The 16537-nt window shown below is 44.7% G+C and overlaps 1 protein-coding gene across 1 annotated transcript; it reads right to left on the bottom strand.

Moving 5' to 3' along the window:
* Positions 1-3519: 3519 nt before the first annotated feature.
* On the bottom strand, positions 3520-15369 carry LOC123089971 (B3 domain-containing protein Os03g0619800-like). The gene is made up of 6 exons (XM_044511488.1): positions 15216-15369; positions 14242-14420; positions 13477-13645; positions 6040-6342; positions 5726-5904; positions 3520-3774 (listed from the first exon to the last, which is right to left on the bottom strand). Exons 1-6 carry the CDS (start codon positions 15367-15369, stop codon positions 3520-3522), a joined length of 1239 nt encoding a protein of 412 aa, XP_044367423.1.
* Between the last annotated feature and the right edge of the window lie 1168 nt (positions 15370-16537).

Below are 16537 nucleotides of genomic sequence, written 5' to 3'. Positions count from 1 at the left end.
GCATCGTTGTCGTTACGCCATCTATTGCTTCTACGACTATCGCTACCGCTTAGAGATAAAGTAAAGCAATTACAGGGCGTTTGCATTTCATACAATAAAGCGACAACCATATGGCTCCTGCCAGTTGCCGATAACTTCGGTTACAAAACATGATCATCTCATACAATAAAATATAGCATCACGTCTTGACCATATCACATCACAACATGCCCTGCAAAAACAAGTTAGACGTCCTCTACTTTGTTGTTACAAATTTTACGTGGCTACTACGGGCTTTAGCAAGAACCGTTCTTACCTACGCATAAAAACCACAACGATAGTTCGTCAAGTTGGTGCTGTTTTAACCTTCGCAAGGACCGGGCGTAGCCACACTCGATTCAGCTAAAGTGAGAGAGACAGACACCCGCCAGCCACCTTTAAGCACGAGTGCTCGTAACGGTGAAACCAGTCTCGCGTAAGCGTACGCGTAATGTCGGTCCGGGCTGCTTCATCTCACAATAACGCCGAACCAAAGTATGACATGCTGGTAAGCAGTATGACTTGTATCGCCCACAACTCACTTGTGTTCTACTCGTGCATATAACATCAACGCATAAAACCTGGCTCGGATGCCACTGTTGGGGAACGTAGTAATTTCAAAAAAATTCCTACGTACACGCAAGATCATGGTGATGACATAGCAACGAGAGGGGAGAGTGTTGTCCACGTACCCTCGTAGACCGTAAGCGGAAGCGTTAGCACAACACGGTTGATGTAGTCGTACGTCTTCACGATCCGACCGATCCAAGCACCGAACGTACGGCACCTCCGAGTTCAGCACACGTTCAGCTCGATGACGATCCCCGGGCTCCGATCCAGCAAAGCTTCGGGGATGAGTTCCGTCAGCACGACGGCCTGGTGACGATGATGATGCTCTACCGGCGCAGGGCTTCGCCTAAACTCCGCGACGATATGACCGAGGTGGAATATGGTGGAGGGGGGCACCGCACACGGCTAAGGAACGATCCGTAGATCAACTTGTGTGTCTATGGGGTGCCCCCCGCCCCCGTATATAAAGGAGCCAGGGGGAGGAGGCGGCCGGCCAAGGAGGGCGCGCCAAGGGGGGAGTCCTACTCCCACCGGGAGTAGGACTCCCTTCTTTCCTAGTTGGAATAGGAGAAGGGGGGGAAAAGGAGGAAGAGGGGAAGGAAAGGGGGGGCGCCGCCCCCCTTCCCTTGTCCTATTCGGACTAGGAAGGGGAGGGGCACGCGGCCCCCTCCTGCCTCCTTCCCTCTTCTCCCTCGAGGCCCATGTAGGCCCAATAACCCCCGGGGGGTTCCGGTAACCTCCCGGTACTCCGGTAAAATGCCGATTTCACTCGGAACGATTCCGATGTCCAAATATAGGCTTCCAATATATCGATCTTTATGTCTCGACCATTTCGAGACTCCTCGTTACGTCCGTGATCACATCCGGGACTCCGAACAAACTTCGGTACATCAAAACTTATAAACTCATAATAAAACTGTCATCGTAATGTTAAGCGTGCGGACCCTACGGGTTCGAGAACTATGTAGACATGACCTAGAACTATTCTCGGTCAATAACCAATAACGGAACCTGGATGCCCATATTGGTTCCTACATATTCTACGAAGATCTTTATCGGTCAAACCGCATAACAACATACGTTGTTCCCTTTGTCATCGGTATGTTACTTGCCCGAGATTTGATCGTTGGTATCCAATACCTAGTTCAATCTCGTTACCGGCAAGTCTCTTTACTCGTTCCGTAATGCATCATCCCGTAACCAACTCATTTGGTCACATTGCTTGCAAGGCTTATAATGATGTGCATTACCGAGAGGGCCCAGAGATACATCTCCGACAATCGGAGTGACAAAACCTAATCTCGAAATACGCCAACTCAACATGTACCTTCGGAGACACCTGTAGTACTCCTTTATAATCACCCAGTTACGTTGTGACGTTTGGTAGTACCCAAAGTGTTCCTCCGGTAAACGGGAGTTGCATAATTCTCATAGTTACAGGAAATTGTATAAGTCATAAAGAAAGCAATAGCAATATACTAAACGATCAAGTGCTAGGCTAACGGAATGGGTCATGTCAATCACATCATTCTTCTAATGATGTGATCCCATTAATCAAATGACAACACATGTCTATGGTTAGGAAACATAACCATCTTTGATTAATGAGCTAGTCAAGTAGAGGCATACTACTGACTATATGTTTGTCTATGTATTCACACATGTATCATGTTTCCGGTTAATACAATTCTAGCATGAATAATAAACATTTATCATGATATGAGGAAATAAATAATAACTTTATTATTGCCTCTAGGGCATATTTCCTTCAGTATAAACATGTTATTTGGGACGCGGCTTAATGGAATGGACGTACACTTAGCTAAACATATTCGGATAAGAGTATGTGCATTATTTTGGGCTATATGGAACAGTAGAAATGATGTGATTTTTAATGGGACACAATTCACCAATTTTTTGCAGGCTAGCTACAGTTTGGATCCGTATGTGGTCCTTACTCACTCATGCAGACTTTGAGGATCCATTGGTTATTACGTACAACCGTTGGTTGACAGTAGCACAGGCTATTTTCGGCCGATTTGGATGGTGAGCTAATAGTAGGCTAGGTGTGTAGGCATCATAGCTTATGTTTATATCGCCGGGTGTTGCGCTTTTCAGATTTATTTACTTTTGACTACTGCTTAGTTTATGATCATCTCTGAATCTTATAGCCTTGTTACATTTTTATTCAATAAAATGGTTGCACGCATCTATTGATGTAGAGGCCGAAGATATTCCTCCATTTAGAAAACAGATAGACCACACCTCAAGGGCCCACCCGACGGCAGCACCAACTGTCACAAACCGAGCCAGCGCCATACACCTGGGCGCAGCTGGGCACGGGAACCGAACAGACCCATGCGACGAGAGGCCGACCAGCCGCCGCACCCGACACGACGAACAGCCGGGCAAACTACAGGCACGAGGCTCGCGCTACCGACGCAACCCGGCCCTGGCACGCGAGCAAGCCAGCCCAACGAAGCACATGTCGCTCAGAGCAACCTGTAGTCCTTCTCTCAATTCTTCCAAGCTTTTACCAGGGAACATCTACACTCAACCTGTAGCTCGTTTGTGTAAACTATGCAAAGGAAACTAAAACTAAGAAACCAAGGAAAATGCAAAGGATCGATGAATCCCATCCCAGGCAAAATGAGAAGGTAATAAATAAAATAAAATAACAAACGGTAGGGGCCGGCCAGCATCGAAGATCCAAAGCACAACCCAGACAACACATGCGAGCTCGTTCTCAACGACTTGAACAAACCTGCACATCTGCTGTTCCACAAACTAGGTCCACTCAACTGAAATTCATCACCGCGACTCGCCGGCGTTACCGGTTCAAATCTCAAAACTCTGTTCCAGCAAACACCTTCTTAAAGTCTTAACGACGACGATGCAAAGGATCGGTGGAAACAGAATGAACACTGTTGATCAACCGGCACGCTTTACGCGGCGGATGATGCGGACCTTCATTGTGCACTCCTTGCAGTGCCTCAGCCGCTCGAGGAGGCAGACATCGCCCGTCCGCAGCCCGTCCTCCTTGGCGAACTTTACCCATCCACCCACAACCCTGTTGTTCTGAGGCCCGCGTCCCAGCGTCACTTGGCACCTCTCCCCGTCTCGCTCCAGCCAGATGCTTCGCACCTCGTCCCCTAGATATCTGCGGACATATCTCTTGGAGATGCTCTGGTTGGTTACACACAGGGAAAAGAAGAATGTCAGATGATGGTGTTCAAGCAAATCAGGATGTGAAAATTATTACTCCTAGTCAAGTTGTCAAAGGAAGTGAAATAATCAACTAAAGGTTATGAATCTGCAGCATTCACAATAGTGTTTGTAGCCACCGCAGCCCGGAGCGTCGATTCTCAGGATAGGCAGCGGCGGAGCCAGCGTAGAGCTATTGGGTTCAAGTGAACCCAATGGATTTTTCTTGATACATTTGTATATATACGTATTTACGCGACGTGAACCCAGTAAAATATCTTGTCTGACCCCAATAAATATACCTCACGTGGAACAAAGGGCCCAGAGGCAACAGCCCACTAATCCATTCACATGCCTAAACCATGAGTCCGTGAGTCACGCAAACATGCAGCCACACGCGGCACGCCACATCTATCGTCTGTTTTTTTTTCATCATTCGTCTTTTCGTTTCTTTGACTCCCATCTCGCCTCTTCGTGTTGCTTGGCGACTCGGCCACCGCCGCATAACCACGGCAAGCAGGCAGCCGCAGATCGACATCGGCAACAATTAAATCCCAAAAGTTGAGGTAATTAGATTACATTGCCGCATCTTCTCTCTCTCTTGTCTATGTTCTATCTGATGACCTAATAGCCCAATACAACAATGATTGTTTTGCCCTAGTCTTATAAAGAAATCCATGCACTTTGATTGATCTACTTAATGGATCGGTATTTTTCAAAGGGAAATCGGTCACTAGATCAAGATAATGATATAGGCACATCGAGGTCATCAATTAGACCTAGGCAAAGTGCATCAAATGTCACTGCAGTTAAGTCTCCCGAAGCCTACTATTCATACAAAAATTAACTTAGATGAGTTGCCTTATGATATGAATGATCGAATGAGAATTTCGGAGTACACAAGAAACCCAAAGAAGCAAGATGAGAGAAGTTGCAAATATTTAACGAGGGGACCTTATAGGCCATCGTCTGATTTTGATTATCCACAGAGGGAGATTGGAGATAATCAATGGAGATTTAATCTAGATTGTTGATGAGTAGTGTCCTTGACTTGAGTATAATGATAAAGTGAATTAGACCTTCTTCGGCTACCTTTTCAAAGATTACAACGAGGGATAAGCTGGGACTGGTGCGTTTGCAATTAACGGTTAGAACGGTTGGAACAAGAAAAGCAGACTATATACTCATGAGGGTAAGGGTAGTGTTATTAGCTTTCATAATGTAATAGTAGAAAGATGTGTTGCTTTGATGAATCAAGTTCAGTCAATTCAGGTTGCTCTTGATAAGCAAACTGACCATACAAAAAAGCAAAATCGAATCTGGCTTAATGATTTCATTGATTGATTGAGATACTTGTTGCATTAAGGCTTAACTTTTCGAGGCCATGATGAGTCAGAAGAGTCAAAAAATAAGGAAATTTTTCGAGAGTTGATACATACTTTGGCAAAACAAAATAAAACTATATGGAATGTAGGTCTGGAATGAACCCAATGAACAAATTTTCTGGCTCCGCCCCTGAGGATAGGAGAATAGACTGGTAAGAGGTACATTGTTGCTTGGTTGATAATGAATTAGGGTCTAGGATGGCATCATATAGCTATGTGCAAGACTCTTATTAGATGAAAAGCATCGACTTGGGGGCTTAGAAACCTACCAAAATGAAAATATATATCTAAACTCCGGAAGGAAATAGCAAACCTAACATGGTTACATCACTAGGCAGAGGCTGCTCCTAAATAGCCTCAGCGCGACACCTCTCGTGGCTTTGGGCTAGTGGCCTGTGATGGTATGCGATCACCCTCACATAGCAACAAATGCACTACCTAGTTCTAAAAAAACATAAGAAATGCACTACTGTAGCACTAGCAGATTATGCACAGAAGAATAAAATATTTGCTTCGAAGGAAAATATATAAGAAAATATGGATCTCACTAGAGCGCATCTTCCTGTAACATTGGTCTTCTGCATCACGAACACACAGATGGGAATTTCAGAACCAATAAGGTCGACCTTCTGCTTCACGACCTTCTTCTGAATTAAAGGTATGCGCCTCAAATGCACACCGATGCAACCAGTCAAAGTGACACTATCCTCTGACATCGAAGAATCTCCTGCACGAAGAAAAGAACAAAACAACTATTCAATATAGCTGTGGAAGATGACGATACCACATATGATTTGAAAGGAACGACCGTGTCTCTAGTAACATGAACTAAATGAACCAGAGAAGTAAGAACTCGTCATACCCTCGTTGCCCGGACTCGAGTTAACCGTTTCAACTCGTATATGTCTTTCCGTTGAGGGTGATTGCATTTCCATGGGCTGAGGACTAGAATAAGAATCCTCTACACTTGCATTACGTAATTGCATTTTCACGAGCTGAGGACGAGAATGAGAAGGTTCCACAATTTTAGTAGTAGCTTCTTTACACCGTCCTTCGACACCCCGCCCACCAATTTGGGCAGGTCTATCAGAATCCTTTGCATGGATGATATGGACTTTCATTGTGCACATCTCATCAATCTTCAACAATTCAGAGATGCAGATAGGTCGTGGCATGACTTTGTAGGAACATTAAGCCTTATTACGACGCGACTTTCTTGCATGTGCGTAATAAAGCTGGCAATTCTTACAAGCACAATGTTATAACATGGCAATGAGAATTCTTATGTCGACATAATGTAAGTCTACCTTCAATTAGTGGACCAATGAGATCTTGCCATGATCAGCTTACGTTGCTTCCAAATTTCGCTATGTTGGTCGTTTGAATCTCTCGGGGAAATGGAAACCACAGGGACTATAGGTACTTGTGATGCAAGGCTTCTAGCCTTATGCACGTCCTGGATTAATTTGAAAACAAAGGAGGAGTCAGAAAACTTACGCGTGGAACATGTATTGTCCCGTACCATTCACAGGGAGCTCGACAACTCCACTGGGCATTGTGTTGTGCCGCTCCAGCTTCAGGACAGTGGGGGTGTCGGCCGCAATAGCAGACGGCCCCTGAACGGCAAGCAGCAACATGATAGCCAAGATGACGACCTCCAGCCGCCGGAAATCCATTGTGAGAAACCCCAAAACAACCAAATATCAGTGGTAAGTAGTCGTGTCAGGAAGAGAGAGCAATAGCAGAGATCCTACTACACCTCTAGTCTAGAGCACAATTCTAAATAAGAGCTAGCACCAAATTTTCAAATCTTGAGCCCTATATTACTTCAGTAGGCATCATTCACTTCTTATTGAATTTATTGCTCTATGTTAACTAACAAATCATTGGTAAGATACTCATCTTGAATCTTATTGAGCGACCTTGTAATTAATACTCCATTTTCTTCCTGAACCCTACATTACTCTCCCTCCACAATCTCAATCTTTTTTTAGAGAGAAGGCTTGACGCAAACCTGGCTTTGAATTAACGAACCGGCTAGGATTACAGCTAACATCAACACCAAACTGAAACAGAAAGAAAATACCAACGGCTGAAAGATACAAGGTGCCTAGAACACAGCTAGCTTACACCATACAAACAAGCAAACTAAAAGAAAGGAAGCAGACGCTCTGCAAGCTCAAAAACCGCAGCAGAACACTTGAGCAGCAGCAAGGACACACCAGCTGCCTAGAGAGCTAGCGACGGACTCGCCGACGCGGAACTAGAACCCTTTCCCAATCCCACACAATCTCCTATTTCTACATATGAATGATGATAAAATGCACCAATTTAAGCTCAGTTCAACCAATTGACAACAAAATCAATCCAGATCAGTAGGTAGGCACCTGGGTGGTGCGCTAGTCATAGTTGAGGGGACAAAGAAGATAAGTTATGCATAACTCTTGAGAAATCTTGGATATTCAAACCTAATAATTAGATGCACACGTAACAGTTTTCCTAGAGTAGGGGGCAATGGTCCCCTTTGGCCCTCATGAAGCTCCGCCACTAAAGGCAGCTAGAGCGATATGTCAAGGCATCAGCAGCGAGGGTGTGGTCTATTTTCTGCTCTAGGCGACAGGGATAGTGGAGGAGTTCGCTGAGCAATGGAGCCTGGAGCAGCTAGAGTCTGGAGGTGCTGGGCGGCAGATCAGGCCATTCCGTCAGGGGCAGTGAGCGGAACGCCTTGGGGGCGTGGGTGGCGGCCGGCCAGAGGTTGCGCTCAGCTCAGGCGACGTCGGCACGTGTGATGGTGGTGGTGTGGGGGCATGGGGCTGGCTGATGCCTAGAGAGAGAAACTGGTGTGGTGGCTGCAAGTGCTCTCAGGTCAGGCTCTGTGCTAGCATCCCTATGTGTAGGCTTAGTAAGGTTTTCTGGTGTATAATCCCGGGCACCTTACTATGTGTGGGCTTACTAAGCTCGGGTTATCTCAACACCATTGCAGGGGGGTTGATTTTGATTGGCACCGTCTTTCTCCAAGGGGGCGATCTGGAGGGATCCTACGTGGGGTGAAGTGCGAAACTTTAGAAGTGCTAAATGTGGTTCACGATGAATTTGCTGTCAAATTTTGAGTGAGATCGAAAATTGATGGATTCATATGGGCTTTGGTGGCCGTATATGGTGCGGCGAAGCCAAAACTTATGCCTGACTTCCTTGCAGATTTAGTGAGAATTTGTGGGGATGAAAGGTTGCCCATTATGGTTGGAGGAGATTTCAACATCATTAGAAGACAATATGGGAAAAATAATAACAATTTCAATAGAAGGTGGTCATTCATGTTCAATATGATCATTGAGAGTCTCGACTTGAGGGAGGTTGAACTCTCTGCTAGACAATTCAGGTGGGCTAATTCCTTACCAATTCCAACCTATGAGAAATTGGATAGGGTCCTTACTAGTGTTGAGTGGGAACAGAAATTTTCACTAGTAACCGTTCGTGCTATATAGAGGGCCATTTCGGACCATTCCCCATTGCTGGTTGATTCCGGGGAATCGACCCATGTGGGCAACAGAAATAAGTTCTCTTTCGAACTAGGATAGTTTGAGAGGGAGGACTTCCTAAATCTTATTGCCACAGAATGCGCCAGGGAGTCTGGTGTGACTTCTCATGTGGAAATATGGAAAAACAAAATTAGACATTTGCGCCAATTCTTGAGGGGATGCGCCAAAAACCAAAGTGGTATTTACAAAGTTGAAAAGGAGAGGTTAACACAAATTATTAATGAACTTGGTGTGAAAGCGGAATCCACCCTTCTTAATATGTCGGAGCGAGATATTAAGAATGAGGCCGAGAAGAAGTTACAAACCCTTATGAGAGAGGAGGAATGAAATGGGCGCTTAGAGCAAATGGGTTTAAGATCGTCCAAGGAGTTGATAATACACAATTTTTTTCATATGATAGCTAATGGGAAACATAGATAATATAGCTCGAACAAGATGAGGGTACAATTGTAGGATACGAGAACCTAAAATTGTACATCTCTAGATATTATAAGGAGCTATTTGGAGCACTAGAAGAAAATTTTGTAGCTCTAGATGAGAGTTCGATCGGGGACATACCTCAACTTAACTTAGAAGAGAATGAGTTGTTGTCTGCTCTGTTCACTAAGAAAGAGGTGTTTGATGCAATAACGCAAATGAAGCATAATAAAGCCCCTGGGCCGGATGGGTTCCCGGTGGAATTTTATCAAAAATGCTGGCATACCATAAAGGGAGATCTTATGCCTATGTTTCATGATTTGTTCGATGGCCACTTAAACCTCTTTCAACTCAATTTTGGAACAATAACATTGTTGCCAAAGAGGGTTGAGGCTATTCGCATTGAGCAATTCAGATCGATCTGTCTTCTCAATGTAAGCTTTAAGATTATTACAAAGGTTTGCACGAACAGGTTGACACATATAGCCCATTCGGTTGTGCAACCAACACAAACCGCTTTCATGCCATGACGACACATCCATGAAGGGGTTGTGGTCTTACATGAAACACTGCATGAAATCCATACAAAGAAATTAGATGGTGTTATCTTCAAAGTGGATTTTGAAAAAGCATATGATAAGGTCAAATGATCCTTTTTGCAGCAAGCCTTACGTATGAAGGGGTTCAATGAGTCTTCGAGATCTCAGGTGAATTCATTCATATAGAAAGGTAGTGTCAGAATAAAAGTCAACGACGATACAGGACAATTTTTTCAGACATGTAAGGGGTTACAACAGGGAGATTTCATGTCTCCAATGCTGTTTAACATTGTAGCGGATATGTTGGCAATACTAATTGGCCGGGCCCAAGAGAGTGGCCAAGTAGGAAGACTCGTCCCCCACCTTGTAGAGGGGGGAGTCTCCTTCCTACAATACACAAATGACACTATTATGTTCGTGGAACATAATCGTGCAAGAGCTAGGAATATGAAGCTTGTATTCTGTCTTTTTGAGCAACTGTCTGGGCTCAAAATCAACTTCAATAAAAGCGAATTGTTCTGTTTTGGGAGAGCCAAAGAGGAACAACATGATTATAGAAATTTATTCGGTTGTGAAATGGGATGCTTACCTTTTAGTTATCTAGGGATCCCAATTCATTATAGACGTTTAACGAATAAGGAATGGAAATGTATAGAAGATCGATTTGAAAAGAAACTGAGCTGCTAGAATGGCAAGCTCATGTCATACGGAGGTTGGTTGGTTTTGATAAATTCAATTTTGACGAGCCTGCCGATGTTCTTCTTTGAAGTACCGGCAGGGGTACGGAAAAGACTTGACTTTTATAGATCCTGATTCTTTTGGCGAAGTGATGAGGCCAAGAAAAAGTACAGATTGGCTAGATGGGATATTATTTGTAGACCAAAAGACCAGGGCGGGTCAGGGATCAAAAATTTAGAGGTCAAAAATAGATGCCTGCTTAGCAAGTGGCTATACAGAATATCTACTGAGACCAAGGATATGTGGATACAAATCTTGGGGAATAAATACTTACACTCTTAAGACTTTGTCCAAGTCATCGCTAGGCCAACGGACTCACCATTCTGGAAGGGATTAATGAGGACGAAAGCAACTTTCTTCCAACGAGTGAAATTCCTAATTGGTTAATACTACTCGATTTTGGGAGGATACATGGTTAGGGGAGATGTCTTTGGCTTTGCAATATTCATCCTTATATAATATTGTGCAATGTAAGGAGGATTATGCTGCCATAGTATTAAATTCCATACCACTTAATATCCAATTTAGGAGATCCCTAGTAGGGGAACGTTGGAATGCTTGGTTGCACCAGGTTCATAGGTTGATGAGGGTTCACCTATCTGATCAGGCGGATACAATTCGCTAGGAGTTAACCACGAATGGAATCTTTTCAGTGAAATCCATGTATTTGGAACTAATTGACTCTGGGCCATTGTCGAGGTCATTGCACATTTGGAAGATTAAAGTTCCGCTTTGTATTAAAATATTTATGTGGTTTGTCCATAAAGAGGTTATTTTAATCAAAGATAACTTGGCAAAAAGGAATTGGGTTGGTAACTTTAGGTGTTGTTTGTGTGATCAAAATGAAACAATTAAACACCTCTTTCTCGAATGTCCTCTTGCATAATTATTATGACAATCAATTCATATAGCCTATAACGTTCAACCTCCAAGGAGTATAAACACGTTATTTGGGACGCGGCTTAATGGAGTGGACGTACACTTAGCTAAACATATTCGGATAAGAGTATGTGCATTATTTTGGGCTATATGGAACAATAGAAATGATGTGATTTTTAACGGGACACAATTCACCAATTTTTTTTAGGCTAGCTACAGTTTGGATCCGTATGTGGTCCTTACTCACTCATGCAGACTTTAGGGATCCGTTGGTTATTACGTGCAACCGTTGGTTCACGGTAGCACATGCTATCTTCGGCCGATTTGGATGCTGAGCTAATAGTAGGCTAGGTGTGTAGGCATCATAGCTTATGTTTATATTGGCGGGTGTGGCGCTTTTCAGATTTATTTACTTTTGACTACTGCTTAGTTTATGATCATCTCTGAACCTTATGACCTTGTTACATTTTTATTCAATAATATGGCTGTACGCATCGATTGATGTAGAGGCCGAAGATATTCTTTCTTTTAGAAAACGGACAGACCACACCCAAGGGCCCACCCGACGGCAGCACCAACGGTCACAAACCGAACCAGCGCCATGTAAGCTCCTCGTGGCCGGGTGGGCAAAGAGCCCTGGTGAACGCCAACACGCAAGCCGGCACACCTGGGCGCAGCTGGGCACGGGAACCGAACAGACGCATGCGACGAGAGGCCGACCAGCCGCCGCAACCCGACACGACGCACAGCCGGGCAAACTACACGCACGAGGCTCGCGCTACCGACGCAACCCGGCCCTGGCCGGCCGGAGGACACCGTCATCCGGACACGCGAGCAAGCCAGCCCCACGAAGCACATGTCGCTCAGAGCAACCTTTTTTTTAGAAATGGGGGACTCCCCGGCCTCTGCATCTGAGTGGTGCATATGGCCACATTTATAAATAAATAAGTGGTTCAACAAAGTCTTGCAATGTACTGCAACAAAGGAGGCTGACTCACAAAGAGCTAGCGAAATCAAACAAGGCCTAGAAGCCACAACCGGCTGGCATACTAAAGAAAGATAGGTAAACTAATCGTCTATCCTATTACATGACCGCCATCCAAACCGGTTGAAAATATCCCGCGCTACCATCTCCCACCGGACAGATCCAGTAACCAAATGTTCCCTGGCCTCCGTCGGAGTGAGTAATGACCACATACAGATTAGCGCAGTAGCCCGGAATACAACCTGCAAAAAATGAATAGTTGTTGTTCTGTTAAAAGCCAAATCATTTCTGCAGTTCCAAATTGTCCATAACAACGCACATGCTCCTACACGAATTTGTCTAGCTGTTTCGGCCTCTATACCGGCAAGCCACGTTCCAAAAATCGACCTGACCGAATTCGGAGGAGTAATGTTAAAAGCAATTTGCACCGAGCGCCATAACACCCTCGCCAACGGGCAATCAAAGAAAAGATGCTTGATATTTTCATCCCGATCACAGAAACTACACCTAGTAGAACATGTCCAGTTGCGCTTAATCAAATTATCTTTCGTTAGAATGACTTGTTTATGGACAAACCACGTAAACACTTTGATTTTCAGAGGAACCTTTACTTTCCAGACATGTTTGGAACTAGGAATAACAACAGAGTTGATGACATCAATGTACATCAATGTCGCTCAGAGCAACCTGTAGTCCTTCTCTCAATTCTTCCAAGCTTTTACCAGGGAACATCTACACTCAACCTGTAGCTCGTTTGTGTAAACTATGCAAAGGAAACTAAAACTAAGAAACCAAGGAAAATGCAAAGGATCGATGAATCCCATCCCAGGCAAAATGAGAAGGTAATAAATAAAATAAAATAACAAACGGTAGGGGCCGGCCAGCATCGAAGATCCAAAGCACAACCCAGACAACACATGCGAGCTCGTTCTCAACGACTTGAACAAACCTGCACATCTGCTGTTCCACAAACTAGGTCCACTCAACTGAAATTCATCACCGCGACTCGCCGGCGTTACCGGTTCAAATCTCAAAACTCTGTTCCAGCAAACACCTTCTTAAAGTCTTAACGACGACGATGCAAAGGATCGGTGGAAACAGAATGAACACTGTTGATCAACCGGCACGCTTTACGCGGCGGATGATGCGGACCTTCATTGTGCACTCCTTGCAGTGCCTCAGCCGCTCGAGGAGGCAGACATCGCCCGTCCGCAGCCCGTCCTCCTTGGCGAACTTTACCCATCCACCCACAACCCTGTTGTTCTGAGGCCCGCGTCCCAGCGTCACTTGGCACCTCTCCCCGTCTCGCTCCAGCCAGATGCTTCGCACCTCGTCCCCTAGATATCTGCGGACATATCTCTTGGAGATGCTCTGGTTGGTTACACACAGGGAAAAGAAGAATGTCAGATGATGGTGTTCAAGCAAATCAGGATGTGAAAATTATTACTCCTAGTCAAGTTGTCAAAGGAAGTGAAATAATCAACTAAAGGTTATGAATCTGCAGCATTCACAATAGTGTTTGTAGCCACCGCAGCCCGGAGCGTCGATTCTCAGGATAGGAGAATAGACTGGTAAGAGGTACATTGTTGCTTGGTTGATAATGAATTAGGGTCTAGGATGGCATCATATAGCTATGTGCAAGACTCTTATTAGATGAAAAGCATCGACTTGGGGGCTTAGAAACCTACCAAAATGAAAATATATATCTAAACTCCAGAAGGAAATAGCAAACCTAACATGGTTACATCACTAGGCAGAGGCTGCTCCTAAATAGCCTCAGCGCGACACCTCTCGTGGCTTTGGGCTAGTGGCCTGTGATGGTATGCGATCACCCTCACATAGCAACAAATGCACTACCTAGTTCTAAAAAAACATAAGAAATGCACTACTGTAGCACTAGCAGATTATGCACAGAAGAATAAAATATTTGCTTCGAAGGAAAATATATAAGAAAATATGGATCTCACTAGAGCGCATCTTCCTGTAACATTGGTCTTCTGCATCACGAACACACAGATGGGAATTTCAGAACCAATAAGGTCGACCTTCTGCTTCACGACCTTCTTCTGAATTAAAGGTATGCGCCTCAAATGCACACCGATGCAACCAGTCAAAGTGACACTATCCTCTGACATCGAAGAATCTCCTGCACGAAGAAAAGAACAAAACAACTATTCAATATAGCTGTGGAAGATGACGATACCACATATGATTTGAAAGGAACGACCGTGTCTCTAGTAACATGAACTAAATGAACCAGAGAAGTAAGAACTCGTCATACCCTCGTTGCCCGGACTCGAGTTAACCGTTTCAACTCGTATATGTCTTTCCGTTGAGGGTGATTGCATTTCCATGGGCTGAGGACTAGAATAAGAATCCTCTACACTTGCATTACGTAATTGCATTTTCACGAGCTGAGGACGAGAACGAGAAGGTTCCACAATTTTAGTAGTAGCTTCTTTACACCGTCCTTCGACACCCCGCCCACCAATTTGGGCAGGTCTATCAGAATCCTTTGCATGGATGATATGGACTTTCATTGTGCACATCTCATCAATCTTCAACAATTCAGAGATGCAGATAGGTCGTGGCATGACTTTGTAGGAACATTAAGCCTTATTACGACGCGACTTTCTTGCATGTGCGTAATAAAGCTGGCAATTCTTACAAGCACAATGTTATAACATGGCAATGAGAATTCTTATGTCGACATAATGTAAGTCTACCTTCAATTAGTGGACCAATGAGATCTTGCCATGATCAGCTTACGTTGCTTCCAAATTTCGCTATGTTGGTCGTTTGAATCTCTCGGGGAAATGGAAACCACAGGGACTATAGGTACTTGTGATGCAAGGCTTCTAGCCTTATGCACGTCCTGGATTAATTTGAAAACAAAGGAGGAGTCAGAAAACTTACGCGTGGAACATGTATTGTCCCGTACCATTCACAGGGAGCTCGACAACTCCACTGGGCATTGTGTTGTGCCGCTCCAGCTTCAGGACAGTGGGGGTGTCGGCCGCAATAGCAGACGGCCCCTGAACGGCAAGCAGCAACATGATAGCCAAGATGACGACCTCCAGCCGCCGGAAATCCATTGTGAGAAACCCCAAAACAACCAAATATCAGTGGTAAGTAGTCGTGTCAGGAAGAGAGAGCAATAGCAGAGATCCTACTACACCTCTAGTCTAGAGCACAATTCTAAATAAGAGCTAGCACCAAATTTTCAAATCTTGAGCCCTATATTACTTCAGTAGGCATCATTCACTTCTTATTGAATTTATTGCTCTATGTTAACTAACAAATCATTGGTAAGATACTCATCTTGAATCTTATTGAGCGACCTTGTAATTAATACTCCATTTTCTTCCTGAACCCTACATTACTCTCCCTCCACAATCTCAATCTTTTTTTAGAGAGAAGGCTTGACGCAAACCTGGCTTTGAATTAACGAACCGGCTAGGATTACAGCTAACATCAACACCAAACTGAAACAGAAAGAAAATACCAACGGCTGAAAGATACAAGGTGCCTAGAACACAGCTAGCTTACACCATACAAACAAGCAAACTAAAAGAAAGGAAGCAGACGCTCTGCAAGCTCAAAAACCGCAGCAGAACACTTGAGCAGCAGCAAGGACACACCAGCTGCCTAGAGAGCTAGCGACGGACTCGCCGACGCGGAACTAGAACCCTTTCCCAATCCCACACAATCTCCTATTTCTACATATGAATGATGATAAAATGCACCAATTTAAGCTCAGTTCAACCAATTGACAACAAAATCAATCCAGATCAGTAGGTAGGCACCTGGGTGGTGCGCTAGTCATAGTTGAGGGGACAAAGAAGATAAGTTATGCATAACTCTTGAGAAATCTTGGATATTCAAACCTAATAATTAGATGCACACGTAACAGTTTTCCTAGAGTAGGGGGCAATGGTCCCCTTTGGCCCTCATGAAGCTCCGCCACTAAAGGCAGCTAGAGCGATATGTCAAGGCATCAGCAGCGAGGGTGTGGTCTATTTTCTGCTCTAGGCGACAGGGATAGTGGAGGAGTTCGCTGAGCAATGGAGCCTGGAGCAGCTAGAGTCTGGAGGTGCTGGGCGGCAGATCAGGCCATTCCGTCAGGGGCAGTGAGCGGAACGCCTTGGGGGCGTGGGTGGCGTCCGGCCAGAGGTTGCGCTCAGCTCAGGCGACGTCGGCACGTGTGATGGTGGTGGTGTGGGGGCATGGGGCTGGCTGATGCCTAGAGAGAGAAACTGGTGT

Source organism: Triticum aestivum, chromosome 4B (assembly GCF_018294505.1).
Source record: "Triticum aestivum cultivar Chinese Spring chromosome 4B, IWGSC CS RefSeq v2.1, whole genome shotgun sequence".
In the NCBI taxonomy this organism is placed as follows: domain Eukaryota; kingdom Viridiplantae; phylum Streptophyta; class Magnoliopsida; order Poales; family Poaceae; genus Triticum; species Triticum aestivum.
This window is presented reverse-complemented; position numbering and strand designations above follow the sequence as displayed.

What these genes read in the sequence shown, in the direction of transcription:
- LOC123089971 (XM_044511488.1), bottom strand. Translation starts at nt 15,369, where the DNA reads ATGGATTTCCGGCGGCTGGAGGTCGTCATCTTGGCTATCATGTTGCTG. An exon ending in TGTCGAGCTCCCTGTGAATG is followed by an intron (nt 14,421 to 15,215) that starts GTACGGGACAAT and finishes TTCTTCGTGCAG; the next exon opens with GAGATTCTTCGATGTCAGAG. An exon ending in GGACGGGCTGCGGACGGGCG is followed by an intron (nt 6,343 to 13,476) that starts ATGTCTGCCTCC and finishes TCATGCCACGAC; the next exon opens with CTATCTGCATCTCTGAATTG.